We start from the raw sequence: 27,398 nt of genomic DNA, 5'->3' as shown, positions 1-27,398 counted from the left end.
GACATTTGTGAGGTAGAATGTCAGAACTTCAGGTATTGAATGAATGGGGGGAGAAGGGGTTTAGGATGATCCCAGGTTTTTTACTTCACTGTGTGCCTGTTAGCACTACTTTTCTATTTATTGAGATAGAGATGTCCAGAGGAGCAGTAGGCTTTGTCAGATGGGAGATAGGGACAGAAGATGAGTTCTGAAGTACTGACTGCAATAGAGTGCCCCGCCACATCCTTAGCGTCCACAGGAATCTCTACCCTGCCACTTACAGACTGTCTCAGCTTCGGTCTCTGAATGGAGATAATAAAATCTATGTCAGCGGATTGTTTTGAGGATTAAACACAAAAAGTTGTAAAGGGCTTTGCATTGAGTCCAACACATAATAATTAATGTTCAGTAAATATTAGTAAATGTCAGAGTAGTTTTACTAATCTGTTTTCCACTTTCCTTTGATGTGGACTGTGCCTTCTCTCTTAATCTGCACAGGTTGCCTTTTCCTGCCTTTTCTATCAGGTGACACTCCACTTGTTCCTCAAGACCCAACTCAAAAATCCCCTCTTTTCTTTCCTAGAAGTAGTTGACCCTCTGCCTATTGTCCATATTATTTTATGCATATTGCTGCTGTCACCCTTAATACTTTATTTATATGCCTTATGCTAGAAAAGATTTAGGCAGTTCACCATAATGAGAAAATGTAAAAATTAAACGGATTATAATGAAAACAAGACAAAAAGAACACTGAGATTAGGAAAAATAAAGGGAAGTCAGAAGTGGGATAATCCTCAAAATGCAGAAGGATAAAGTCTAGTACATTAATTAACCAAGCTGTAAGTGACCTGTTTCTCTAATAGGCCATGCCTAGAGGCAGTACCTCGTCTCCTCTGTGATCTAGTGTTCATGAAAGAAGGCAATCTTAGATGCCCAGGAAAAGCACTTTTTTTTTCTCTGATTTGAACTAGAGGAAAAGTTTATCATTGAAGTTCTTATAAATGAAAGCCAGTGTCATATCCTTAACTTCTTTTCAGCACTGAAGATCATAGAGCTGTTTTGTAGCACATCCCTTGCTAGGTAAAAGAAGGCTAAATCACAATTTAGAAAGACATTCTAAAGCCAGTAGAGGCTGGGCGTGGTAGCTCACACCTGTAATCAATCTTAGCACTTTGGGAGGCTAAGGCAGGAGGATCACTTGAGCCCAGGAGTTTGCAACCAGCCTAAGCAACACAGCGAGGCCTCATCTCTACTAAAAAAAATTTTCAAATTAGCCAGGTGTATGTGGTGGTGTGCACCTGTGTCTCAGCTACTCGTCTCTACTAAAAATTTTTAAAAATTAGCCAGGTGGAGTGGCACACACCTGTAGGTAGTCCCAGCTACTCAGGAGGCTGAGGCGGGAGGGTCACTTGAGCCCAGGAGTTTGAGATTGCAACCAGCTGTGATTGCACCACTGCACTGCAGCCTGTCAACAGCACTAGATCCTATCTAAAAATAAATAAAACCAATGGACAATGTGGTTTAGGTGGGTAGTGGGTAGCTCTGCTAATCTGGCTTGATTCAAAGCAAGGTTTTTTTTTATTAAATATCTAGACCATAGAGGAAAGACAAACTACAACTTCTTCAGACAATCCTCTATAAACATGGTTTTTATCAGCTCAGCTTTTGAAAAAATCAAGCTGAAATGAGTGATATGTGTCATCAGTCAGCAAGTATTTATTGCATACCTTGTAGGCACAATGCAAAGTCCCGGCTACTTTGCAGTAAACTAGACAGGCGGGCCCTGGCCCCTGCTTTGGGGAAAGAAGCCGTAGTGTGCAATCAAATAAGTAAATAAGATAATTTCTGAAAAGGAATGTAATTAAGTTCTGAGAATGAACTTGATGGAATGAGGACAGAGAGTAATGGGGGAGGGCAGTGAGACCTGACAGGTTCAACCACATGAAGAGCCCAGGAAAGTATTCCAGATAGAGACAACAATTAGTGCAAAGGCCTGAAGTGAAAACAAGTTCTGCACCCTTTGGAGGAAATAAGGAAATCCAGTGGGCTGGATCTAGGGACAGGACTGCATCCAGGTGGGCCAAGAGGAGTATGATGCAAAAGGAGGTAAAAGGGAGCTCAGGAGGAGCCTTGCAGGATTTGGAAAGGAGACTGAATTGTCCTGTGTGGGCATTTAGAAATGATTGGAGGATTGTAAGCAGGAGAATTAGTGATCCAATTCATCTTTTAGAGCATTCTGAGTTGCATAAAAAATGGATTCTAGAAGGGCAAGAATGAAAACAGGGAGCCCAATGCAAAGTATTCCAGATGAGAGAAATATGGGCTTCAATTAGAGCGAGGTTAGCGTGGAAGATTGAAGTGGATGCTCTTGATATCCCATTCATCCTCCTGGAAAGCTCTTGGAGGAGTACCAGTAACTGTTCATGGAGCTTACATGAGAGCCAGTGTCTGTTACAAATTTGAGGTGCCTGTATCACTGTGCCTTCATATAATCCATTCCTCTGGGTCTGCATATCCAATTGGATTGGGAGCTCTTGAAGAAGCAGCCCTTTATTTCCTGCTCTTGGTTTGAGGAACTGTCCTGCTTTAGAGTAGCTATAGCTACTAGACTGGATATTTTCACCACTACTGTCATGTTATAAGTGAAAAAGTAGAGGTCTTTGGAAGTTAGTGACTTACAGTCACACTGCTAGTTTGTGACAAATCCATTTTCTCCCCTTGTTGCCAACTCTAGCATTTTGACTAACTGAAAAACACTTTGGATGTTGTCACCGTTAATTTAAACTGATGTTGTCACTGTTAATTTAAACTATGTTAACTGTTTGTATTTTGTATGTGTTAATTTAAAGGATGCTAAATATTGTTAGTACCCTGATAGAAACCATTTCAGAAGCACTTCTTGCCGTACAGAGAACATTAAGTAGATATATTGATATGCCAGAGCAGCAGATGAGAGATGGAGAAAGGGTTTGGGGTGGATTGTGGCTCTACCTTCCATTTAATAGAGCTTGCTGGTTTTGATGGTAGCTTTTTTTTTTTAAACTTAGAAAAGTGTAATGCATGAATATATACTTGTTGCAGTTTGAAATAATGGTTTTTAATATGCCTACGAACAATATGACAGCATAATGGAGCTGCACTATGACTTTCTGATAATGTAATTGTATATATTTTTCTGTGAATGCAGAGGTGAGAGAACTCATCTGTGAAAGGAAGATAATAGTACACACTTTGTAGAGTTGTTTCAAGGATGAAACATGGTAATATATGTAAAGCACTTTGAAGTTGAGTGACCGTTTAATTTATTGTGTAAACCAGAACACTTTTCACAGTGAAAAGAAACAAATAGGATGTGTGGTCACCAACTAGGATTGTATAAATGCTATGCAAGTGTTTGCTGCTTCTCTTATTCCTATTTTCAGTTGCTGATCCAATGTTAATTAGACATTTGTGGGCATAGGGTTCATTTGTTTTGGGTTTTTTTTTTTTCATTAGTGCCATTGGATTTGCCCACTTTGTTGCATCCCTTCCTGTGGCTTTCTGTTGTTATCTTCCTGTTGTTATCCCTTCCTGTGGCTTTCAGTTTGGCCCCAACACAGGGATAACTGCTGCAGTTCAACTATGAAATGATGTTTCTTTAGCCAAGATAATTGGTTTTTCAAAGCAAGATTGACATTTCACCTTGATTTTATTAGCACTATACTCTAAACATTTAAACAAACAGAAAAGACAAAGGACCTCAACATGATGTTTTGCATTTCTTTTCCTTTTAAAATTTTAAATGTAATTTTGGTGTAAGTAATTTCCCTTGGCATCAGCAATTTATGTAGACTGGTCAGAAGTATCTTAGGAGAGGTTAATATCTACATGGAGGAATCAGACCATCTTATTGTTCCTTCCACCCAGCTTTTATGTGTCTTCTTAATATTGTTGACCTTAAAAATTGTTTTAATGATTTTGAGCTTTTTGAAAGGAGGGACCAGGTGTTATTTTGCCATAAGGAATATAACACAATGGGCTAATATATGTGATTTATCGTAATTACATGAGCTGTGGTGGTCTAACGATAAATCTTACAGGAATCTCCATGAACATTGTTTTTACATGGCCTTAGTCTCTCTTCTTGTTCATTTAAAATAGGTCAAGTCAAGCCAGTTTTCTTTTTTGTTGTTAACATGTCATAGCTTTATTCAGTAACAGAGTAGAATTTTTAATACAGAGAAAATGAAGTACTTGAGAATAAGTTTACCACTCGGTTAACTACTGTTACTACTTCAGAAAAAAAGTACTACATGTCAGTAAATTCAAGAAGAAATACACAATATGAAAAATGAAGACCTTCCCCTCTTTACCCTCCGTAATAATTCCTCTCCCAGAATGATTTTTAATGCTTCTAAAAGGTAAAAGTGCCTTCTCTAGAGCCTGACTCCTGAGTTTGAGTTCCATTTGTATTCCTTACTTCCCGTGATATTTAATTTTTGGCCAGGTGTTTTTTTATTGGTAAAATAGGGATAAGAATATCTATAATGCAGCCAGGCACGGTGGCTCACACCTGTAATCCCAGCACTTTGGTAGGCCGAGACGGGCGGATCACAAGGTCAGGAGATTGAGACCATCCTGGCTAACACGGTGAAACCCTGTCTCTACTAAAAATACAAAAAAAATTAGCCGGACATGGTGGTGGGCACCTGTAGTCCCAGCTACTCAGGAGGCTGAGGCAGTAGAATGGCGTGAACCCAGGAGGTGGAGCTTGCAGTGAACTGAGATGGCGTCACTGCACTCCAGCCTGGGCGACAGACTCTGTCTCAAAATATATATATATATGTATATATATATGATGCTGTTGTGTAGATTAAGTGTGTTTATATATGAAAAGCATCTAAAACAGTCCTTAGCATATTTAAGTGTTATGTATCTGTTGGCTAGTATACCAGTAGGTATATATGCTTGAAAATTTTATACAGTCATTTACACACTGGTCTGTATTCAACTTCTGTGTACCCGTAAAAGTTTTTTAAAATGATGTAGTAGGTGCATATATTTATGGGGTACATGAGATGTTTTGATACATACATATAATGCAAAATAATCCCAGCAGGGTAGATAGGATATCCATTATCTTCAAGCATTTATCATTTGTTATAGACATTCTAGTTATGCTCTTTTAGTGGGTATAAAATGTACAATACATTATTGTTGACGGTAACCATCCTATTGTGCTATCAAATGCTAGATCCTATTCACTCTAACTATATTTTTGTACCCATTAAGCATCCCTGCTCCTCCCCTGCCACCAAACACCCCACGGCTCTTCCCAGCCTCTCATAACCATCTGTACTGTCTACCTCCATGAGTTTAGTTGTTTTAATTTTTAGCTTATCATGGAGCTCTTTTGAATATAAATCTACCTTATTTTATATCAGTGTGTATAGTCTATTAATTTTTTAGACAGATCCTCTATTGGCATTTAGTTTGTTTTCAGTTTTTTACTGTTCCAAACAGTGTTACAATGGAGATATTTGCATATATATATTCGTGTACTTGTGGGAATAATTTCTAAAAGATAAGTCAAAAGGTATATGTGTCTTTGATTTTGGTATATCTTGCTGTAGTGCCTTAGTAGCTAGTCGTTTTCTCCCACTATAATCCTGTCTGAAATTGTTATCCCTTCCTGTGGCTTTCAGTTTGGCACCTACAGAACTTTTTGCCAAACTGCATTTAGAAAGGAAATGCTAATCCTCACTGGTAGATCACAGGATTACTAGTTCACAAAGGCAGGTGAGATTGCAGCCCTCCCTCAAAGGGAGCCACATTTGACCTGTAATTTAGCCTTAGCAGGGAGTTACATAACCGTGGTGCTATTGCCACTGGTTGTCAAGCCTTGACCTGTCTCTGAAATTGTTTTGTAATCAAGGTTTTAATGGCAAATATAGGGAAAGAACAATTATGAATTTTGAAAGGACTATTAGTCTGGATTTATGAGAAACTCCCTTTTATGATAAAATGAGAGCATAGCTAAAATGGCTGTGTCATCTGACCAGAGGCCTGGAAATCTAGAATTGCTCTAGTAACTGTAAAGGAGTCATTTCTTCCTGCCTTTATGCTTATGAAAAATAGAGTTTTAAGATCTAACTTCTTGAAAGGACTTTTTGAGGCTTATTTGGTGTCTTGAGTAATTTTATATTTCTTCTGGGTATGTGTTGGCATATATATATCCCATTTTGCAAGTGAATATTTACATTTCAGCATAAATGTGTCATTACTGATTGTAAACTGATTTTGAAAGACAGATATTTTGTATGTGCAATTATGGTACAATGTATAACCAAATCCAGTAGGAAGTCTTAAGTTCTAGAATTGTGATAATAGTCTACTGTTAAACCAATCCTGTTTTTTATGTCTTCAGTGGTTAACATTTAGGCATATTGGATATGAGGCATTTTGATGAGCAAATATGAATCTCATGCCCCTGCCTCATAGACAGTATACACTAGACAATGTGTGGTCATATTACTTACTAATTAATATGAGAAGTTAATTGCTGCCTCCTTTTCTTGACTCAGATTCACACTCCACAGTCTTTCCAGGAGCTAGATGGATGATATTATCCAGCCATCGTCCTACCACCCTAAAGCCAGGTGGAAAACCACCATCCTCACAGCAGGTGTCAAGTATTTTGGTTTAGAAACTCCTTCCAGATGATGTTGATCCTAATAGTAAAGAAAGTAATTATGACAACTAAGGAGTGATGTTGATAACATCAATAAAATAACAAAAATAAAATCTGCTAAGCCATCTTTGCTGTTTTTACAGGATAGACCAAAGCCCAGCAGAATTACTAATGTAAGCATTCAGATTGCTTACAGAGGGTTTCAGGCATGATAATTTGTGAAGTCAATGTGTATAGTAAACAAAACATGTTTTAAGTGTGTTCAGTATGGAGCTAATTGATAAAATGTCATTAAAAATAATAATTCTCATGCCATTTGTGTTAGTAACTATCAGCAGCAGTCCATCTTTAAATTTAAAAAGAACAGTGGCTATTCTCAAACTGGGAGCTTACCTTTTTGTTTTTTGTTTCTGTTGGAGCTGTGCTTTGCACTTTGTACATGTTATTTCAGTAATTCTTGTCCACAGAGTTTTCTAGGCAGCAACTGTCTGTGCACAATTTAAGCTAGAAACACCATGACCTTCCCAGTAAGTTTGAGACAGAAGCAAATTTGTAAGGAATCCTAACTGGGCAAAACTTCATATGCATAAATGCCAAATATGTATCTACATAGATATGTCTATAGATAAATCTTCAACATTTACTCTGACTTTTATAGGATGATACAAGTTGTGGATTAAATTTAATATAAAGATGAGGATAACATATTTTTTGTTTTCCTACTATAGACAGACATTGTGCTCCTTTGTATACTTTTTTTTTTTTTTTTGAGACGGAGTCTCGCTCTGTCGCCCAGGCTGGAGTGCAGTGGCCGGATCTCAGCTCACTGCAAGCTCCGCCTCCTGGGTTCCCGCCATTCTCCTGCCTCAGCCTCCCGAGTAGCTGGGGCTACAGGCGCCCGCCACCTCGCCCGGCTAGTTTTTTGTATTTTTTAGTAGAGACGGGGTTTCACCGTGTTAGCCAGGATGGTCTCGATCTCCTGACCTCGTGATCCGCCCGTCTCGGCCTCCCAAAGTGCTGGGATTACAGGCTTGAGCCACCGCGCCCGGCCTGTATACTTTTATTTCTCTTAAGTTTCCCAATATTTCTACAAAGTAGATAGTTTTATTCCTATTTTACAGATGAAGTCGAATGTTGGTCTTATGTGAATATACACACATGCACACACAGTAAACACTGGGTGGACTAACCAAAACATTGGCTCCAGTTTTTTTTTGTTGTTGTTGTTGTTTTTCTGGCCCAGGTAGTTGACTGTGAGATGTACTTAGACTAAAGAGGGATAGGGCTGAGTGGGAGGAGGGCCTGTGAATGCCTGGACAGGGGATTCCCTGTGCTGCCAGAACTAGGGGTGCTACACTACTACTTGTGCCACCCCAGTGTTGGCATTGGCCCCTGTTCTTTCCTAACCAAGTCGTCTGCTCAGCCCTAACCTGCCTTCTAGGACCTGTGATTCTTTTTTTTTTTTCTGTTTTGAGATGGAGTCTCATTCTGCCACCCGGGCTAGAGTGCAGTGATGAGATGTAGGCTCACTGCAAACTCTGCCTCTGGGGTTCAAGCAATTCTCCTGTCTCAGCCTCCCGAGTAGCTGGGATTACAGGCGCACGCCACCATGCCCAGCTAATGTTTGTATTTTTAGGAGAGACAGGGCTTCAACATGTTGTCCACGCTGGTCTCGAACTCCTGACCTCAAGTGATCTGCCCACCTTGGCCTCTCAAAGTGCTGCTGGGATTACAGGCATGAGCTACCGTGCCCAGCCAGGACCTGTGATTCTAATCTCTCCTTTTTAGTTCAGGCCATGTTAGCTCCTAACTGCATATGCTTTGGTAGCCTCCTAACTAGCCTCCCTACCTCTGGGCTTTTCCCAGTTACAATCCATTTTGTACATCTTCCTAAAAATTCTGGCCCATGAATCTTTAGCAACTCCCATTTTCCTACCAGCAAGGTGTACAAGTATAGTATTTACTGGTGCAGACTCCCAAAATCTGACCCCCAACTGCCTATATATCTTTGGGTCCTGCTATTTGTCTTCACTCATCCAGGCTCCCTAGTGTTCTAACACACTCATGCCCCAGATTCAGCCTTTCATTCCCCACCCAGCCTCTGCTAGAGCACAGCTTTCTTCCTGCCTGGAGTGAGAAGAAGGAAAGGATTTCAGGTTTCTTTTTTAACAACAGCTAACAGGTCTTGAGTATTCATATGGCTCAAAATTCAAATAATATAAAAAGATAATCTCCAGTCTTCCAGTCTATTCCCCATCCACCCCACTTATACTGCCTTCTCTCTTGGTGTAGCCCCTTATATTAGTTTTTTGTATATCCTTCCAGGGTATCTATACTGCTCAGCACTGCACTAGTAGGGACTTCTTGTGCCCGTTTGACGGGTCTCTGTCTGGGCTTCTAGGCTGTCCACAACATCCTTTGAAATCTAGGTGGATCTCTTGGAAGGTCAGAGAACAACTTGCATTCTGCATGCCTGCAGAGTTAGCGTCATGTAGATGCTGCCAAGTTTTATGGCTGTATCTTCCCAAGTAGTGGGTCAAGTTGCACTTGGGCCTTCTTGAACCACGGCTGGGGTGGCTGAGGAGCACTGTGCTGGAATGCAGGGAACAGAGACCCAAGGTAGCTCTGGGCAGCAAACCTATGGAGGGCACCCTAGGTCAGTCCTCCAAAACCATTCTGCCCTCCTAGAGTTCTGGGCCTGGGTGTATGGTGGGAGGGACAGCCTTGAAGTTTATTTTTCAGTTTAAAGATCTCAGTTGGCTTTATTCTTGAGTCTAGAATTGGTCCACACATCATTCCATAAAATGGAATAAGTGTTCCAATGAGCTGAGCAGTAGAGGCTAGCTTTGTATACAGAGAAGGGCTAAAGAAAGTAGAAGCACAGAAAAGACAGCATATTAGTCATTTCAAAGCAACTCTTCTTGTAAGGTGGGGACAGAGAGGCCAACAATAGAAAAATAACTGATTAGTTGACATGAGGTTATTTCAGCCTACCTTTTTTGTAGAGAAGCAAGGACTGAAGTAGAAGGAACTTCATTATTATGCCCACTGAAGATTTAAACTGGCCTCTTTGGGAATTTAGCTATTATCCTTCTCTTCTGATCTCTTAGAAGGTTGGGTAACAACTTAGTCTAGGTTTGGAGGCATGAAACTTTAGCATGGGTAACTCCATTTTGAGTTTTAGTCTGGTCCATTGGGACATAGTACAAGAACTTAGTCAAAACAGTGGCCTCCTGTAATTTTTGACAGTTTGCCCTTTTGGTTAGGTTGTTATGTAGGTGAGAGTGTAATCAAAACTTAGGTCATCAGTACTACTCAGTTTCCACCATTTTGAGTTTGTAGTCTCAGCATGTGTTTATAGCTTATTGTGTCCTCCCCATTATTATAAGTTTGTTTGAGTTTTTTTTGTTGTTCCAGTTAGAGACATACCATTTGATGTTTGACAGATGGCTCTCTGGAAGCATTTAAAGCTTTTTGAGAAGACACAGTACACCAGGGAGACTACTGTTGTGATTAGCAGGTGGTAAATATGAAGAGTTTGGAGCTTTCTCCTTAGCCAGGATCCCCATGAGCAGATGAGGAGTCTACATGTTTTAACAAAGTAATTTGCTCTACAATACCCAATGTATTTATGTGCAACAAGAAATATCAGTTGTACAGATTGATCCCTGTAAAGCAGAGGTCAGGTGCAGTGGGCTCACGCCTGTAATCCCAACACTTTGGGAGTGTGAGGGAGGTGAATTGCTGAGGTCAGGAGTTTGAGACCACCCTAACCAACATAGTGAAACCCCATTTCTACTAAAATACAAAATTTAGCTGAGTGTGGTGGCAGGCGCCTGTAATCCCAGCTACTAGGGAGGCTGAGGCAAGGGAATTGCTTGAACCCAGGAGACGGAGGTTGCCGTAAGCCAAGATTGTGCCACTATACTCCAGGCTAGGCGACAGAGCGAGACTCACCTCAAAAATAAAATATATTGCACAGATTGCTCCTTGTTTAGTTGGTAATCTAGTATCCCATGACTATCTTAAAGCAGAGGCCAGGTGTTGTGGCTCATGCCTGTAATCCCAGCACTTTAGGAGGCCAAGGTGGGTGGATCATTTGAGGTCAGGAGTTTGAGACCAGCCTGGCCAACATGGTGAAACCCTGTCTCTCTTAAAAATAAAAACAAAATCAGCTGGGTGTCGTGGTACGTGCCTATAATCCCAGCTACTTGGGAGGCTGAGGTAGGGGAATTGCTTGAACCTGGGAGGCAGAGGTTGTGGTGAGCCAAGATCACACCACTACACTCTAGCTTGGGCAATGGGAGTGAGAGACTCCATCTCTAAATAAATAAATGAATAAAAGCCGGCAGTCCCAAGTTACCTCTAGGAAGTACTGATTGTGAAATTGTATAGCATTATCCTGTCAAGGTAAAGAAGTAGCCATAAATAAGGAATAATTAAGAGGAGTAGGAGTCTTATGATGGGGAGTCTTATTCCAAGGGTCTTGGGAAAAGTTGTCCACAACATGAAGTCAACAACTTCTCATCCTGATTTGGAGCTTGATTGTCTCTGATGTGACATCAGGCATTCTGGTGAATTCTTTATGTGGCATATGTATCAGGTATGAGATATCTCCCCTGAAATTTACATCGAGTTGTCCAGCTTTAGCTTATAGGGCTTGAGAAACAGCCATTTTTGTTATTTGAGAGTCTTAGCCAGATATTAGAGAAAACTAGGAGAATTCAGAATCCAGTCTAGTCTACTAGTAAAAAAAAGGAGAAAAAGAAAAAAGAAAGCAAAAACAATGAGCCAGGCTACAATCTAATAACAAGGCCACTATAACTTTTTTTAACGTAATTTTTTTCTCTACATTCACCCTCATTTCTACAAAAGATAATTGCAGACCAATTTGTCTGATTATGAAAGTGCAGCAAGAATAACTACATAGCCATCTTTTAAATTTGCTTTGCTGCGAACTTTGACAAGGAATCTCAGATTAGACTTTTAGAAACCTCTCAATGTTAGGAAGCCAAATGAAGGCACATATCAGACTTTGCCTGCTATATCTAGTACCTTGAGGTTCATGGGCCTGCCAGGAAGTGACAACCTTTACTCATTCACTGTAACGCTGAGAACCTTTGAAGCTAGGCAGTCTTTTTTTTTTTTTTTTTTTTTTTGAGATGGAGTCTCACTCTGTCACCCAGGCTAGAGGGCAGTGACGCAGTCTTGGCCCACTGCAACCTCCACCTCCTGAGTTCAAGCAATTGTCCTGCCTCAGCCTCCCGAGTAGTTGGGATTACAGGCTCATGCCACCACACCCGGCCAATTTTTTGTATTTTTAATAGAGACAGGGTTTCACCATGTTGGCCAGAATGTTCTCGAGCTCCTGACTTCAGATGATCCACCCACCTCGGCCTCCCAAAGTGCTGGGATTACAGGCGTGAGCCACCATGCCCAGCTGAAGTTAAGCGTTCTAAGCACATTTTCAAATACGGTATTCCTGTCAGAGCCTTGATAATATAACCAGTGTTTCCAATTTTATCCTGTTAAAGAGAACAGATTCTTTATTGAACTTACGCAGACAACCAAATTGCCATAAAAATAGCAGTACTAACAAATAAGTTTCCAAATTCTGGAGGTATCAACAGGTAGAAAGGAAAAGCGAATGTTTCTATTTTTATTCATAAAAGTATGCTTTACCAAATTGCTCTAAGCTATACATAGCTTTCAAAAAAAAGAAGTTTCCTTAAATCTGTAAAACAAAATATTAAAAGAACCAGCAATGTTTCAAATAAAGAAACCATGAAAACCCATAGTTTTTTTTTTATCAGTTCAATCAGTCTCATGTAATTAATTCATTCTCTGTTTGATCTTGGTTAGCAGTTTTACAAACCCATCAGATTTGTAAACCAAAAAGTGTCTGAGACAAGTCTTAATAGATTTAGGAGTTTATTTTGCCAAGGTTAAAGACATGCCCAGGACACAGCATCAGGAGGTCCTGAGATGTGCCGAAGGTGGTTGAGTTACAGCTGATTTTATATATTTTAGGGGGACAGAAGTTACAGGCAGACATCAATGAATACACATAAGATGTATATTGGTTCAGTACAGAAAGGCAGGACAACTGGAAGGTGGGGGGTGGGGAGGACTTCCAGCTCATAGGTGGAGTTGATTTTCTGATTGGTAATTGGTTATTATCTAAAGACCTGGAATCAATAGAAAGGAATTTCTGCGTTAACATAAGGGGTTGTGGAGGCCAAGGTTCTTAGACGTGAAGCCTCCAACTAGCAGGTTTCACAGAGAATAGATGGTAAATATTTCTTACCAGACTTAAAAAGGTGCCAGACTCTTAATCAATCTCTGGATCAGGAAAAGACCTGGAAAGGGAAGGGGATTCTCCACAGAATGTAGATTTCCCCGACAAAAGACAACTTTGCAGGGCCATTTTTAAATACATCAAAGAAATATATTTCGGAGTAAAACACTTCAATTTCTTTCAATGTCTGCTGTCATGTGATGTATCTTATTGGTACAAAGAGTCTGTTTGGTCAGTCTTAAGATATCTGTTTTAATGCTCATGCTGGTCAGTTGTGCCTGAATTCTAGAAGGAGGGTATAATGAGGCATCTGACCCCATCCCCATTCCCATCATGGCCTAAACTAGTTTTTCAGGTTTACTTTGGAAAGCCCTTGGCCTATTGAATGGGGGTCCATTCAGTTGAGTGAAGGGCTTAGAATTTTATTTTTAGTTTACAGTTTCTTCATTAAAATTTTGGAAATTTTGTCCAATGGTATAAACTAAAAGTCGTGTCAGAGTTTCTTTTTTTTTTTTTTTTTTGAGACAGAGTCTCACTCTGTTGCCCAGGCTAGAGTGCAATTGCACGATCTTGGCTCACTGCAACCTCTACCTCCTGGGTTCAAGCAGTTCTCCTGCCTCAGCCTCCTGAGTAGCTGGGATTACAGGCACGCAACCCTATACCCAGCTAATTTTTGTATTTTTGGTAGAAACACGGTTTCGCCTTGTTGGCCAGGCTGGTCTCGACTCCTGACCTCAAGTGATCTGCTCGCCTCTGCCTCCCAAAGTGCTCGGATTACAGGCATGATCCACTGCACCCGGCCTTCTTTTCATTCTTCTGATATAGCTTTTTGGAGACACAGCACTTCAGGATTATAATTGCTTGCAAAAGCTTTCATAAAAGGCATTAGAACCAAAACAATTCACTGTGGACAACATGACTTAAAATGGCCATGGTTAAAACCTGATGAGAGTTCATTATAATAATGATGAAATTGACAAGGAAATTTGGTTATTTTTCAACCAAAATTATGACTGATAGCATTTATACCAATACATATCAGATTTATAGGAACTTTTTAAATCACAGGGTGGGTGGGAAGCCTGATTTTAGGGGCTTTCCTGGAAAATTTTTTCGGCAGTCCTTTTTCCAATGTCCTGGTTGTTTGCACAAATGGCAGTGAATTTTTGGAAACTGCTGTTTTAGGGATTGCTTATTTGGGGAAGCACCCTAGGACAGGCCCAAATGTCATTCTAGGTTATTGGTTGCCATGGAGCTGAAATACTTGGGGAATGGCTTTTCAAAAGGTAATTTGCAGTCTTTTGGGTTTTGCCTGACCCATAAGTAGATCGGATGGAGCTTGTTGGGTACTTGATAGAATTCTCAGGAGACTACCATTCTGCCTTTTTCATCCATGTGGGGCTCCCTAGATTACACCAACACGTGTACTAGTTGGTACAAATCAAGTATACTGGGGTTATAAATTACCAGTAAGGCCAGGCATGGTGGCTCGTGCCTATAATCCCAGCAGTTTGGGAGGCCAAGGTGGGTAGATCACCTGAGGTCAGGAGTTTGAGACCAGCCTGGCCAACATGATGAAACCATGTCTCTACTAAAACTACAAAAAAATTAGTCGGGCGTGGTGGCGGGTGCCTGTAATCCCAGCTGCTCGGGAGACTGAGGCAGGAGAATAGCTTGAACCCAGGAGGTGGAGGTTGCAGTGAGCAGAGATCGCTCCATTGCACTCCAGCCTGGGCAACAAGAGTGAAACTCCATCTAAAAAAATAAAAATTTTAAAATAATGAGTTACTAGTAAGACCCTGAATTCTTCAGAAAACTTGTGAAATTCTTCTGTAGGTTTAGGAAAATCTTGAACTGTGGCCCTGAAGTCCATTTTTGTCCAGGGAGTACAAGTCACTTGGGATTATCTCCTGATTTTTCAAATGATTCTCTTATAAGGAAACTGTTTAACTGCTTTTTTCAGGGAAGAATGGCAATTCAGACAAAGCAGACTGAATACTTAGGAGTAGATTGTAAATATTCAGGCAAAGTAAGAGAGTGGGAAGCAGTAGGAGTTACATCAGTTTTACCATCCTTGGTAAGGGAATATCTTCCATTTCCAGCTTTTCATTAGCTCTTTACAGTGAATCTTTTTAAAGGGTGATTTTAGAGCACTGTTGTCTCTTTGAGGCTTCTGAATACCAGTAAGAATTCTGTTCTCTCTGAGTAATTTGGGAGGCTTGGGGTTTGAGTGCACTTCTTAGATGAATAGTCTTTTTCATCTGGAGCATTCCATGTAATGGCATCATAATTCTGAATTATCTTTTGTAAGATTTTGCCATTTGTAAATATTTGTAGCTTCCAGAACCAGAAACTTTATACACAAAAGAGGCAGATTGGCCAGAAGGCAGGGTACTCAGATCTTTAGAAATTAAAGAAACCATTTTATGTTGGATATTGGGTCTTCCAAAACCAAAATGGCTTTGGCTTTGAGATTGCCTTGACCAACTGAGCCAATGAGGTTTCAGTTTCTTTTTTGTCTGATCCAGTCAGATGCCTGAGGCCTCCCTCATCTAAACATGTAAGGAAAAACACACATACCTATGAATTCCAAAAGCCAGAGTTCATGCCCCCCTTCACCCCATGGTAATAACCATTTGCTGTGACTGCTGTTGGTTACCTTTACTACTGCAGCCCTCTATGTTAGCCACAAAGAGTGTAACCCACATTTCCCTCCAGCCATATGCTGGTCACCAATGGGATGCAACCCATATTTCTGTCCAGCCACATTCTTCAGGGCTTGACCCAAGCCTTTTATGGCATCATGCATGAGATATCACCAGAGTGGGAGGCAAAACAATGTAGCCCTTGCCGGTGACTTGTCAGCCACTATGAACCCAGAAGTCATGTGCCCTGCCACAGTACAAACTAACCCTAGGTACTCCAAAGTCAAATGTTCTCTCACGGCACAAACTAACCTTGATACCCCCAAAGCCAAAGATATCAATGAGCTTAAATGCTTAAGACAGCAGAGCTCAGATATGAGAGGGACTTAACCCTCAGGGCTATGTGAAGGAGATAGTACTTCCCACCCCCAAAAAAGGTTAGCATCACCTTTTCCTATGTTCCTTAAGGAGTCTCAGGTCATCAGCTGTCTCCAGGTCCTTTTGTGGTCATCTGTCAAAAGACAAAATTACAACAAATTTAAAGACTTTATTTTAAGTCTTTATTTTTGATTCTAGACTTGGGCAACACTTGCCACTTGCACATTTTCAGATATTTGTTATAGCAACAGCCACGCTGCCAGTACAATTTTCCGTCTTATTCTGTTTTCCAAGGCTGTGACAGAATACCAGGGAATGGGTAATTTATAAACAATAGAAGTTTATTTGACTCATGGTTCTAGAGGGTGGGAAATTCAAGATCAAAGGGCCAAATCTGGTGAGGGTTTTCTTGCTGTGTCATAACATGGCAAAAGGTATCACATGGCAAAGGAGAGCGTGAGATGGAGAAAAGAAATGGAGCTGAACTCACCCTTTTATCAGGAGCTCACTCCAAGATTACTAACCTATTTCTACAATAGCCACATAAGCCTCTTCATTAGGGCAGAGCCCTAATGACCTAATCACCTCTTCAGTCACCTCTTCAGGGTTCCCCCTCTTAAAACCGGCATGATGGCAATTAAACTTCCTTCTTTTTTATGTGTTTATTTTAAACTGACAGATAACATTGTGTGTTTTTGTTGTGTACAGCATGATTTGTTGAAGTATATATACATTATGGAATGGTTAACTAGCTAATTAACAAATGCATTACCTCACAGAGTTCTCATTTTTGTGGTGAGAGCATATAACATTCACTCTTTTTACATTTTTCAAGAATACACTATATCATCATTAACTGTAGTCACTTTGCTGTACAATTAGATCTCTTGAAATTAATTCCTCCTGCCTAACTGTAAGTATGTATCTTTTGACCAACATTTCCCCAACCTCCTTCTCCCTAGCCACCCCAGCCTTTGGTAACCACCATTATACTCTCTACTTCTGTGAGACCAACTTTTTAAGCTTCCATATATAAGTGTGATCATGCATTATTTATCTCTCTGTGCCTGCCTTATTTCACCTAGCATAATGTTCTCCAAGTTCATCCATGTTGTTGAAATGACAGGGTGTCCTCCTTTTTATGGTTGAATAGTATTTCATTGTATGTGTATGTATGTGTATGTATATATATAGTGTGTGTTTAAGTGTATGTGTATATGTGTATACACATACACACATATATATATACACACACACCACATCCACAATTTTTTATTTTTTTTTGAGATAGAGTCTCACCCTGTCCCCCAGCCTGGAGTGCAGTGGTGCAATCTTGGCTCACTGCAAGCTTCGCCTCCCAGGTTCACACCATTCTCCTACCTCAGCCTCCTGAGTAGCTGGGACTACAGGCGCCCGCCACCACGCCCAGCCAGTATTTTTAGTAGTGAGGGAGTTTCACTGTGTTAGCCAGGATGGTCTCAAACTCCTGACCTCGTGATCCACCCACCTTGGCCTCCAAAAGTGCTGGGATTACAGGCGTGAGCCACCACACCCAGCCCACATTATTTTTATTCATTCATCTGTTGGTGAACACCCAAGATGATTCTATACCTTGGCTATTGTGAATAAGGCTGCTTTGACATCTGCATGTCAAAGAGTGCAGATACCTCTTTGACATACTGATTTCATTTCCTTTGGACACATAAACGGTAGTGGGATTGCTGGATCATATGGTAGTTCTATTTTTAATTTTAAAGTAATTATTGAGGCCTGGCACAATGGCTTATGCCTGTAATCCCAGCACTTTGAGAGGCCAAGGTAGGCGGATCATTTGAGGTCAGGAGTTTGAGACCAGCCTGGCCAAGATGGTTAAACCTCATCTCTACTGAAAATACAAAATTAGCTGGGCATGATGGCACATGCCTGTAATCCCAGCTACTCGGAAGGCTGAGGCAGGAGAATCGCTTAAACCCAGGAGATAGAGGTTGCAGTAAGCCGAGATCACGCCACTGTACTCTAGCCTTGATGAAGGAGTGAGACTCCGTCTCCAGACAAACAAATATATATATGTACATTTTTTGGGTGGGTTGGGGCAGGCACAGAGGCTCATGCCTGTAATTCCAGCACTTGGGAAGCTGAGGCATGTGGATCACTTGAGTTCAGGAGTTTGAGACCAGCCTCGGTAGCATGGTGAAACTCTGTCTCTACAAAAAATACAAAAATTAGCTGGGCATGATGGCCTGCACCTGTAGTCACAGCTGCTTGGGAGGCTCAGGTGGGAGGATGGCTTGAACCCAGTAGGTGGAGGTTGCAGTGAGCAGAGATCATGCCACTGCATCCCAGCCTGGGTGACAGAGCCAGATCAGTGGTGAATTCTGATATTTTAGTGCACCTCTCACCTGTGTAGTGTACTACACAAGTAGTGTGCTTATACTCAATGTACGCAATGTAGTTTTTTTTCCCTCACCCCTCTCCCAACCTCCACCTTCTGAATCTCCAGAATCCATTATGTCATTCTGTATGTCTTTGTGTCCTCATAGCTTAGCTCCCACTTATAAATGAGAACATACAGTATTTGATTATCCATTCCTATGTTACTTTGCTTAGAATAATGGCCTCCAGCTCCATCCAGGTTGCTGCAAAAGACACTATTTCATTTCCTTTTTATGGCTGAGTAGTATTGTTGGTGTATAGATACTACATTTTCTTTATTCACTCATTGATCAGTGGACACTTAGGTTGTGAATTCTCCAGCTCATATTTTCAGTTTTTTGAGGACTCTCCATTTTGTTTTCCATAATACCTGTACTAATTTACATTCCCACCAATAGTGTATAAGGGTTCTGCTTTCTTCACATCCTCACCAACACTTGTTATTGTTTGTCTTTTTGGTAATAACCTCTCTCAGTGGGGTGAGCCAGTATCTCACTGTGGTTTTGATTTGCATTTCCCTGATTAGTGATGTTGAGAATTTTTTCATATACCTGTTGGCCGTTTGTATGTCTTCTTTTGAGAAGTGTCTATTCAGGTCGTTTCAATGGCTGTTAAATTTCAACATGAGTTTTGGAGGGGACATTCAAACCACAGCATCAAACTTTAATCTCTGTTACATATGTTAATATTTTTTTCCTCTCAATCAGGGCACTCACTCTCCAGTTTGCCTCAGATACTGTTTTCCTATTACTTGAATGTATTTACATTTGAAATCCCCAGTCCTCGCTAGAGTTGGAGATCCAGGCATGTGGAGAAAAAAATGGTATTTCTTGGAGACTTGAGAACACAGATAAGACTAACAAAGGAACTGTTAAATACCATCAGTGCCACCAGATTCACCTACTAGATGCTTCTTTTTAATAAAGTTAAAACATTTGTAGTAAGAAAATTCTATTAATATTTATTTTCTGCATTTTAATCTCTTCAAGAACTATGTTTTATTTGTCTCAGTCTTTTCAGATAATGTTGGTGGTTAAAAAACTGAAAGCATTAGTTTGTATTTTTAAATGTAAAATTAAAGCACTTGATGAATATGTAGTTTGAGCAGTCTGTCAAAGCCATGACTCTGAGAACCAAACCCAATTCTAAAAATGTGTATCTGATGTTATCACAGAATATATTTTAAAACTGGAGCCATCTGCCTTCCAAAGTTTATCTCCGCTGCACCTGCGCTCAAAAATACTTCTGCCTACACACAGGAACTATTGTTTAAAGATTTTGCTGTTGATTCAGCATGGAGGCTTTCCAGGAATTATTCACACTTTAAAATTTATTTTAAAAAATAATGAATGCATACTATAAAAAACAAAACAGAAAACCCCCCAAATTCTACAAAGACATACAGGAAAATTATATCTTTTCCCACCTCTATCTGTAGTCCCTCTTACCAGAAATAACCACTGTTACAAGTTTCTTGTGGATCCTTCCAAGGATAGTCTCTGAATACACACATGCATGTGTGATGCACATGCGCACACACACAAAGCCTCCTTTTTCTGCACATATGGCAACATATTGTATATGCTTTTCAATACCTGTTTTGTTTTCATTTTACTTAACATACCTAAGGAGAGTTTTTTGGTATCAGTATATCTGCACTATTCTTTTGGCTCATACTATAACATTATGTGAATGTTTAATCATTTAACCAGTTTCTTACTGATGAATAGGTTTGCAATCTTTCTGCTATAAACAGCACCACTAAGAATATTCCTTTATGTCTGTCTTTGTGCATGAGTGCACTTCTATAGGACAAATTTCTAGAATTGGAATTATGGGATCAGAAAGGTATGTGCATTTTTAATTTTATTTGTTATCATTCAGTGGCCCTACAAAGAATTACCAGTTTGCATTTTATTAGTGTATAAAAGTGCAGTTTTCTAACACCCTTGCCCAACAGTTTTATCAGATCTCTTGCCAATCTGATAGATGAAAAATGATGTTTTACTATGGTTTTAATTTGCCTTGCTCTTGTTATGATCCAGCATCATTTTGTCCAGGAAAGAACACTAGCTCAGGACTGCCAGGCAGACAGATTTGGACCCCGCTTGTTGGCCATCATTGTCATCTACACTGTTTTTTGGTGGTTTTTTTTTTTGTTCTTCTTCTCTCTCTCTTTTTCTTTTCCTTGGGGCGAAAGTCAGACAGTATTGTTAAAAAAAAAAAAAAATCCTCATGGGGAAAGAAACCTTACAGATAACTATATATATACTTTTTAAATTTTATTTTATTTTAATTTATTTTTTTTTTTCAGAGACAGCTTCTGGCTTTGTTGCAAATAGGCACTGGAGTCCAGTGGTGAGATCATGGCTTACTGCAACCTTGATCTCCCAGGCTCAAGTGATCCTCCTACCTCAGCCTCCCAAGTTACTGGGACTAATAGGCACATGCCACCACACCGAGCTAATTTTTATTTTTCATAGGGTCATAGTCTCACTGTGTTGCTCAGGCTGGTCTCAAACTCCCGGTCTCAAGCGATACTCCAGCCTCAGCCTCCCAAACTGTTGAGATTACAGGCATTAGCCACCACACCCAGCCTTAAATTATATGTTTATCTAACAAATCCATTACTTTTTCCCTGACCCATCTCATTCTTTTTTCCTAGTTTGCCACTACATCTTTTAAATATTTTCTGTCTATTTCTTTTATCAGTGCCTCTCACCAGCCAAAGACATGAGCATTTGAACTTCTGTCTGTCTGGGCAGGTTATTTTATTTCCTTCATTGTACCTGAAGATTATTTCCACTCAACAACCCCGTAGACTGCCAACTCTGTAAGGACATCTTTTCACTGCTATTACTCCAGCCCCTAGAACAGTACCTGACACACGATAGTCATGCAATAACTTTCTTTTTCCTTTACTATATAAATATTTTTTATTATATGCAGTAACATAAAATATGCATAACAAAATTACCATTTTAGCTTGCCATTTTTAAGTGTACAGTTCAGTGGCATTAAATACATTTACATTTCAATAATTTTCTTTTGAATAAACAAATGAACAGTCATACTGGTTATTTGTGCTTGAAAGTTACCAAGAGCCAGATGGTAACATTGCCCTTCTTTCCTGCAGATGAAGTTATACGGAAGCGTCTCCTCATTGATGGAGATGGTGCTGGAGATGATCGGAGAATTAATCTACTAGTGAAGAGTTTCATTAAATGGTGCAACTCCGGGTCCCAGGAAGAGGGGTATTTCATTTCACTGTTGTTTCCATACCAATGTCCTAATGTGATTTTAGGCCATATATTAAGGTCCTGTGAATAGATCAAATTTTCACTCACCTTAAATGTCCAGTGGAGTCAACTCTTAATCAAGAATAGATTTTCTTGGCCTTTTCTTCTCTTCAGAGGCCTCCCATATGTTTATTAAAACATGGAGAAGGAAGATTGGTAAGGAGAAATGAAGATTAAATTCAGACTCATTAGTTTGGTTACTTTTATGACATAAATGTTTAATAGGATAAAATATCTAAATGGAATTTTCTCCTTTGCTAATAAAAGGCTGCCGCTATGTATGTATATATTAAGTTGGCGCGAAACTAATCGCGGTTTCTGCCTTTAAAGTTAATGGCAGAAACTGCGATTAGTTTTGCACCAACCTGATACACACACACACACATACGTGTATCTAATTTTTTTTTTTTTTTTTTTTGAGACAGAGTCTCATTCTATTGCTCAGGCTAGAGTACAATAATGGCACAATCTTGGCTCAATGCAACCTCCACCTCCCAGGTTCAAGCAGTACTGGTGCCTCAGCCTCCCGAATAGCTGGGATTATAGGCAAGTACCACCATGCCTGACTAATTTTTGTATTTATAGTAGAGATGGGATTTCACCATGTTGGCCAGGCTGATGTCGAATTCCTAGCCTTAAGTGATCTGCCCACCTTGGCTTCCCAAAATGTCAGAATTGCAGGCATGAGCTACCACGCTTAACTATATTTATTTATTTTTTAACATAGTAAACTTTTCCTCATTTGAATTTGCTTTCCATATAAATAATTTTATGGAGTGAAAAAATTGTGGGAACAGAATTGTGAAGTTAAAAAACATTTTAAAGTATTTTTTAAAGTCTTTTAAACAAAATTCAAATAATTGTTTGAATAAAACGTGCATTGATAAGAACAGCAGTCCCATCTTTGCATTTGTAACTAAAGTAGTTAAATTCAAGAATACTACATTTGATAAAAAGAAAACTTAAGGGACAGATATTCTAAATTATTTTAAATAAGCAATTGATTCTCTCAGAATTTGGTATAATTTAGTTAGCAAATATTTGCCAGCATTATAACAGTTCATTTTTGTCAATCCACAAGCATCCTTATTTTGGTTTTCTCTCTTTTTCATTAGATATAGCCAGTACCAACGTATGCTGAGCACGCTGTCTCAGTGTGAATTTTCAATGGGCAAAACTTTACTAGTATATGATATGAATCTCAGAGAAATGGAAAATTATGAAAAAATTTACAAGGAAATAGGTAAAGAATCTTAATGTTTCTATCTGTAATTTTATTTTTTATGGTCTAAAGGAAATAATATCTGCTAACAATTTTCTTTGGTGGTAAAAGAATAATAACAATTACTGTATTAATGGAAAGAACACAGTAAATGTTAGCTATAAAAATGCATATTCTAACATGATATCATACTTTGGGTTACAGCTGTTTTTTTAAAATAGTAATGTCTATTTTGTTACCAATAGAATTTAATTTATAAATACATTTTAAAATTAAAAATGGATTATTGATTTTGTTACCACTATTTTTTAAAAACCTTCTCATATAGAATGTAGCATAGCTGGAGCACATGAAAAAATTGCTGAGTGCAAAAAGCAAATTCTTCAAGCAAAACGAATACGAAAAAATCGCCAAGGTAAATGTGCAAATACATTATTACTGACTACTATTTTCATGCAGTTTTTAATGTTGTGAGGTAAAATCTGCAGCCTGAATCAACCTTGATTTAAAAAATAATCCAAATTTTAATTCCTTAAAACTATATTATTCTTTAAAATACAGAAGGAGGTCTGTGTTGAATGTTTTTGCTGGATTACATTGATTATCCAAGTATTTCTTTTGTTTTTCTCTTTTTTTTTCTTATCCCAGTATTTCTTAAGTATTAAATTTTTACCATCTTGGACCCTTTTGCCTAAATAATGTTATAGTTAATCAGCAGCGGCGATTTACATAAATATACTAGATTTAATTTTTTTTCTTTTTTTTTTTTTTTTTTTTTTTTTTGAGACGGAGTCTCGCTCTGTCGCCCAGGCTGGAGTGCAGTGGCCGGATCTCAGCTCACTGCAAGCTCTGCCTCCCGGGTTTACGCCCTTCTCCTGCCTCAGCCTCCCAAGTAGCTGGGACTACAAGCGCCCGCCACCTCGCCCGGCTAGTTTTTTGTATTTTTTAGTAGAGACGGGGTTTCACCATGTTAGCCAGGATGGTCTCGATCTCCTGACCTCGTGATCCGCCCGTCTCAGCCTCCCAAAGTGCTGGGATTACAGGCTTGAGCCACCGCGCCCAGCCAGTATACTAGATTTATGGTTTGGGTTTTTAGTTTGTTTGTTTAATAGAGCTGCTTTCCAAAAAATGAAATGGAAAATAATTTAAACTGTGAGTTTTCATTAAGTACAAAGTAAGCAAACATTTCTAGACTGCCTACAATATCTAATAAGGTTAAAGTTGAGTTTTGTTATAATCTCTTGTTTGTAAGTTAGAGTATGTCCTTATGTAGTTCCTAAATACTATTTCAAGACAATTTTTAATGTTAGAGGCAATGCTGTTCTTAAAATGTAGATTGAATAAAAATAAAAATAAAAAATATAATGTGTAATCACAACTGTTACATTGATGTGAAAAACTAGAAGAAAATAGAAAATGTTAATGGTTATTTTGAAGTTGTGGGTTTTTATGGCTTAGGTTCTTTTGTCTGTTTTTGTTTTGTTTTGTTTTACATAGGGCATATATTATTTTGTAATTCAAAAAATTTGTATTCAAAAGAATCATACTTTTATTGAATTAATATGCTCAGTTTTAAAACAATGAATTTTCACTTTTTAATGAACTAATTAAGATGAAGCTTAATTTCCTCTTTTTACAAGTTGTTTTTTTCAGTTTAAAATGTGTATGGTGAAGTTTTGGTGCCCTATTTACAGTAAGATATACCCACTTAGTATCAGTTCAACAGTCATTTAAAAATACTTGGAATGTTTTCATTGGTTAATGAGGTTTTTAAGTAAATCCTGCCACTCATCACTTCATAAGAAAGGTTAACAGAAGTTACATGACTTTTCTTGGAGGTCTCAGTGGAGCAGAAAGTAGAACCTGAATTTTAAGTTATTTGCACGTTTCTGAAATCTTAACTTTTGGAATGAGTGAGAACTGTTGACTAACAACTCAAATTAATGGTAGGATGTATTTACTGATTTTATTTTATTTTATTTTATTTTTTAGACAACTAGTGAGTAAGATCCTTCTCAGAATCAGTCTATTTGATAATCAATAATAACTTAAATTTGCTTATGCTTATGCTGACCTCTTATATTCTGTCCACGACATATAAATGGAAAAAAAGTGGGAGCTAAAACCCCTGTTTGGAACACTTGATATTGTGTATCATTATAATTATAACTCAGTCAACTAAAACTGGCAATACTCATCTTTCAATGATTTCATTTCTTGATGTACTAGGGAAGTGATTAGGAGAGGTTTGTGATATTATACATTTTTGTTGATACTATACATTTTTGTTTTGATAATTCACATTCAAAAAACCCTTAGTTTGATAAATATTTTTATGTCTTTCAGAATATGATGCTTTGGCAAAAGTGATTCAACACCATCCAGACAGGCATGAGACATTAAAGTAAGTGTAGAGCTTTACTTTGAAAGGAACTAACCTTTATACATAAATGTTCATAAACTACCCTAGGCATTTCATTTTTGCAGAAATAAATATGTTTCAAAAGGAGGGGTCAGATCTTCAATATTATATTTTCCCATACTTCTCTGTTAGATTTTATTTTCCTCTGACCTTACCACCTATATGTCTAAAATAAATGCATGTAATATACATCAATAACACAATGGACAAATAGAATATGGTCTTCATATATTAAAATACTGAATTTCAGTTAAAAAGAATAAACTAGTTATGCCCTTTTAAAACACAGCTCTCAAAACATAGTCAGTGAAAAGACACATAATAAATTTTAAATTATTATTACATTCCTGAAACAAAGAATAATAACCATTTATAAAAGTTAGAACCCCCTTTCAAATATTATATACCAATACTGTATATTATTCAGGGATACAAGTATATGCATAAAAAAGAATTAGAATGATATAGTAGTTGCCTGAGTGGGAGGTAGAGGAGATAAAACAGCCCAGGATAGAGGTCTAGAGGTAAGATTCAAAGGATATGTCGAGTTAATTGGCAATGTTTTATTTCTTTTACCAAAAAAAAAAACCCTTGAAGTTAAGCTTCACAAAATGTATCATTTCTTGGGTCTTGTTATTTTATTATCTATGTTTTTCTGTACTTTAAAAAGGTATCCAAAAATGTAATTTTTTTTTTTTTTTTTTTTTTTGAGAGCGGAGTCTCGCTGTGTCGCCCAGGCTGGAGTGCAGTGGCGCGATCTTGGCTCACTGCAAGCTCCGCCTCCCGGGTTCCCGCCATTCTCCCGCCTCAGCCTCCCAGTAGCTGGGACTACAGGCGCCCGCCACCGCGCCCGGCTAGTTTTTTGTATTTTTAGTAGAGACGGGGTTTCACCGTGTTAGCCAGGAGGGTCTCGATCTCCTGGACCTCGTGATCCACCCGCCTCGGCCTCCCAAAGTGCTGGGATTCAAAAATGTAATTTTAGTGAAAGTAAGTCCATATTTAGAAGTTAAGAAGAAATCATCCCCAGCTTTAGAAGTTTCACCATAATGGAGTGTTGTAACTCCTTATAAGTCCTTTTTTTAAATTTTAAAAATCCTATCTAGTAACTAAAATGTTAGGTATTAATTGTAATCTCTTTTTCCCCATTCAGCAAAATGTAACACTGGTTTATTTCCAGGGAACTAGAGGCTCTGGGAAAAGAATTAGAGCATCTTTCACACATTAAAGAAAGTGTTGAAGATAAGGTATTTGCACATATATTTAGCCTTTGTGATCTATCTATCTCTCTGTCTATATATCTATATATATAGGTCATCATTTGTATAAATTTTTTTCTTGTTAACACAGCTGGAATTGAGACGGAAACAGTTTCACGTTCTTCTTAGTACCATCCATGAACTTCAGCAAACATTGGAAAGTAAGTAGAAATAGTCTCAAATGTTTATGAAGATTTTTAAATGACCCAGGGATGTACCTTTTGAAATATACATCTTGGAGAGAGAGTATACCTTCTATTTCTGAACAATATAGCTGGATGACGTTAGAAGGTACTCAAGTTCAACTTTCTTGAATATATGTAGAAAAGTCTTAATTTGTGGTAATATAGGATTTAAAGATATACATAGTGGTTTAAATTAAGAAAAATTCAAGGATGATAGATTTGGAATCTTTCTTGGTTCACTGTAGTTGATTACTATAATGTAATAACTCAGGACCCAGGCAGGCAATAATAAGGAATCAGTACATAAGAACATTTGCATACCCACTGAGTGGTGGGTGCTTTGGAGAAACTTGCTCTTTATATTCACTGTAGACAATTAGAAATTTTTGTGTTACCTGATCTTCTGATTGTTTTAAAGAATAGCCTAAGACCCAGATTTTTTTTTTTTTTTTTTTTTTTGAGACAGTCTTCCTGTCACCCAGGCTGGAGTGCAGTGACACAGTCTTGGCTCACTGCAGTCCCCACCTTGCAGGCTCAAGTGATTCTCATGCCTCAGCCCCCCCGAGTAGCTGGAATTACAGGTGCATGCCACCACGCCCAGCTAATTTTAG

At 38.7% G+C, this 27,398-nt stretch overlaps 2 protein-coding genes across 7 annotated transcripts in view; one reads left to right on the top strand and one right to left on the bottom strand.

The window, feature by feature from the left end:
- Window positions 1-27,398, top strand: part of THOC7 (THO complex 7) — a 31,268-nt gene that overhangs the window by 3,229 nt on the left and 641 nt on the right. For 4 of the 6 annotated variants that reach the window (XM_033210342.1, XM_033210347.1, XM_033210345.1 and 1 more), the window contains exons 2-7: window positions 21,540-21,657; window positions 22,818-22,945; window positions 23,253-23,339; window positions 25,271-25,328; window positions 26,524-26,590; window positions 26,694-26,763. In XM_033210342.1, the coding sequence (XP_033066233.1) occupies window positions 21,540-21,657; window positions 22,818-22,945; window positions 23,253-23,339; window positions 25,271-25,328; window positions 26,524-26,590; window positions 26,694-26,763 (528 nt within the window). Of the gene's footprint in view, window positions 1-6,621; window positions 6,644-20,230; window positions 20,252-21,539; window positions 21,658-22,817; window positions 22,946-23,252; window positions 23,340-25,270; window positions 25,329-26,523; window positions 26,591-26,693; window positions 26,764-27,398 lie in introns of those variants that run through there. The other 2 variants (XM_033210341.1, XM_033210346.1) reach the window with 2 other exon arrangements.
- The window catches only part of CUNH3orf49 (chromosome unknown C3orf49 homolog), a 31,290-nt gene continuing 16,455 nt past the window's right edge, over window positions 12,564-27,398 (bottom strand). Inside the window, exons 6-7 of the mRNA XM_033210340.1 lie at window positions 16,041-16,103; window positions 12,564-12,837 (exon numbers count right to left, since the gene is read on the bottom strand). Of these exons, the coding sequence (XP_033066231.1) occupies window positions 16,074-16,103 (30 nt within the window). The 3' untranslated portion in view covers window positions 12,564-12,837; window positions 16,041-16,073. The remainder of the gene's footprint in view (window positions 12,838-16,040; window positions 16,104-27,398) is intronic.

This window comes from Trachypithecus francoisi, unplaced genomic scaffold, assembly GCF_009764315.1.
Source record: "Trachypithecus francoisi isolate TF-2019V2 unplaced genomic scaffold, Tfra_2.0 Lachesis_group0, whole genome shotgun sequence".
In the NCBI taxonomy this organism is placed as follows: domain Eukaryota; kingdom Metazoa; phylum Chordata; class Mammalia; order Primates; family Cercopithecidae; genus Trachypithecus; species Trachypithecus francoisi.
The sequence above is the reverse complement of the archived record's forward strand: the minus strand, read 5'-3'. Positions and strand labels throughout refer to the sequence as shown.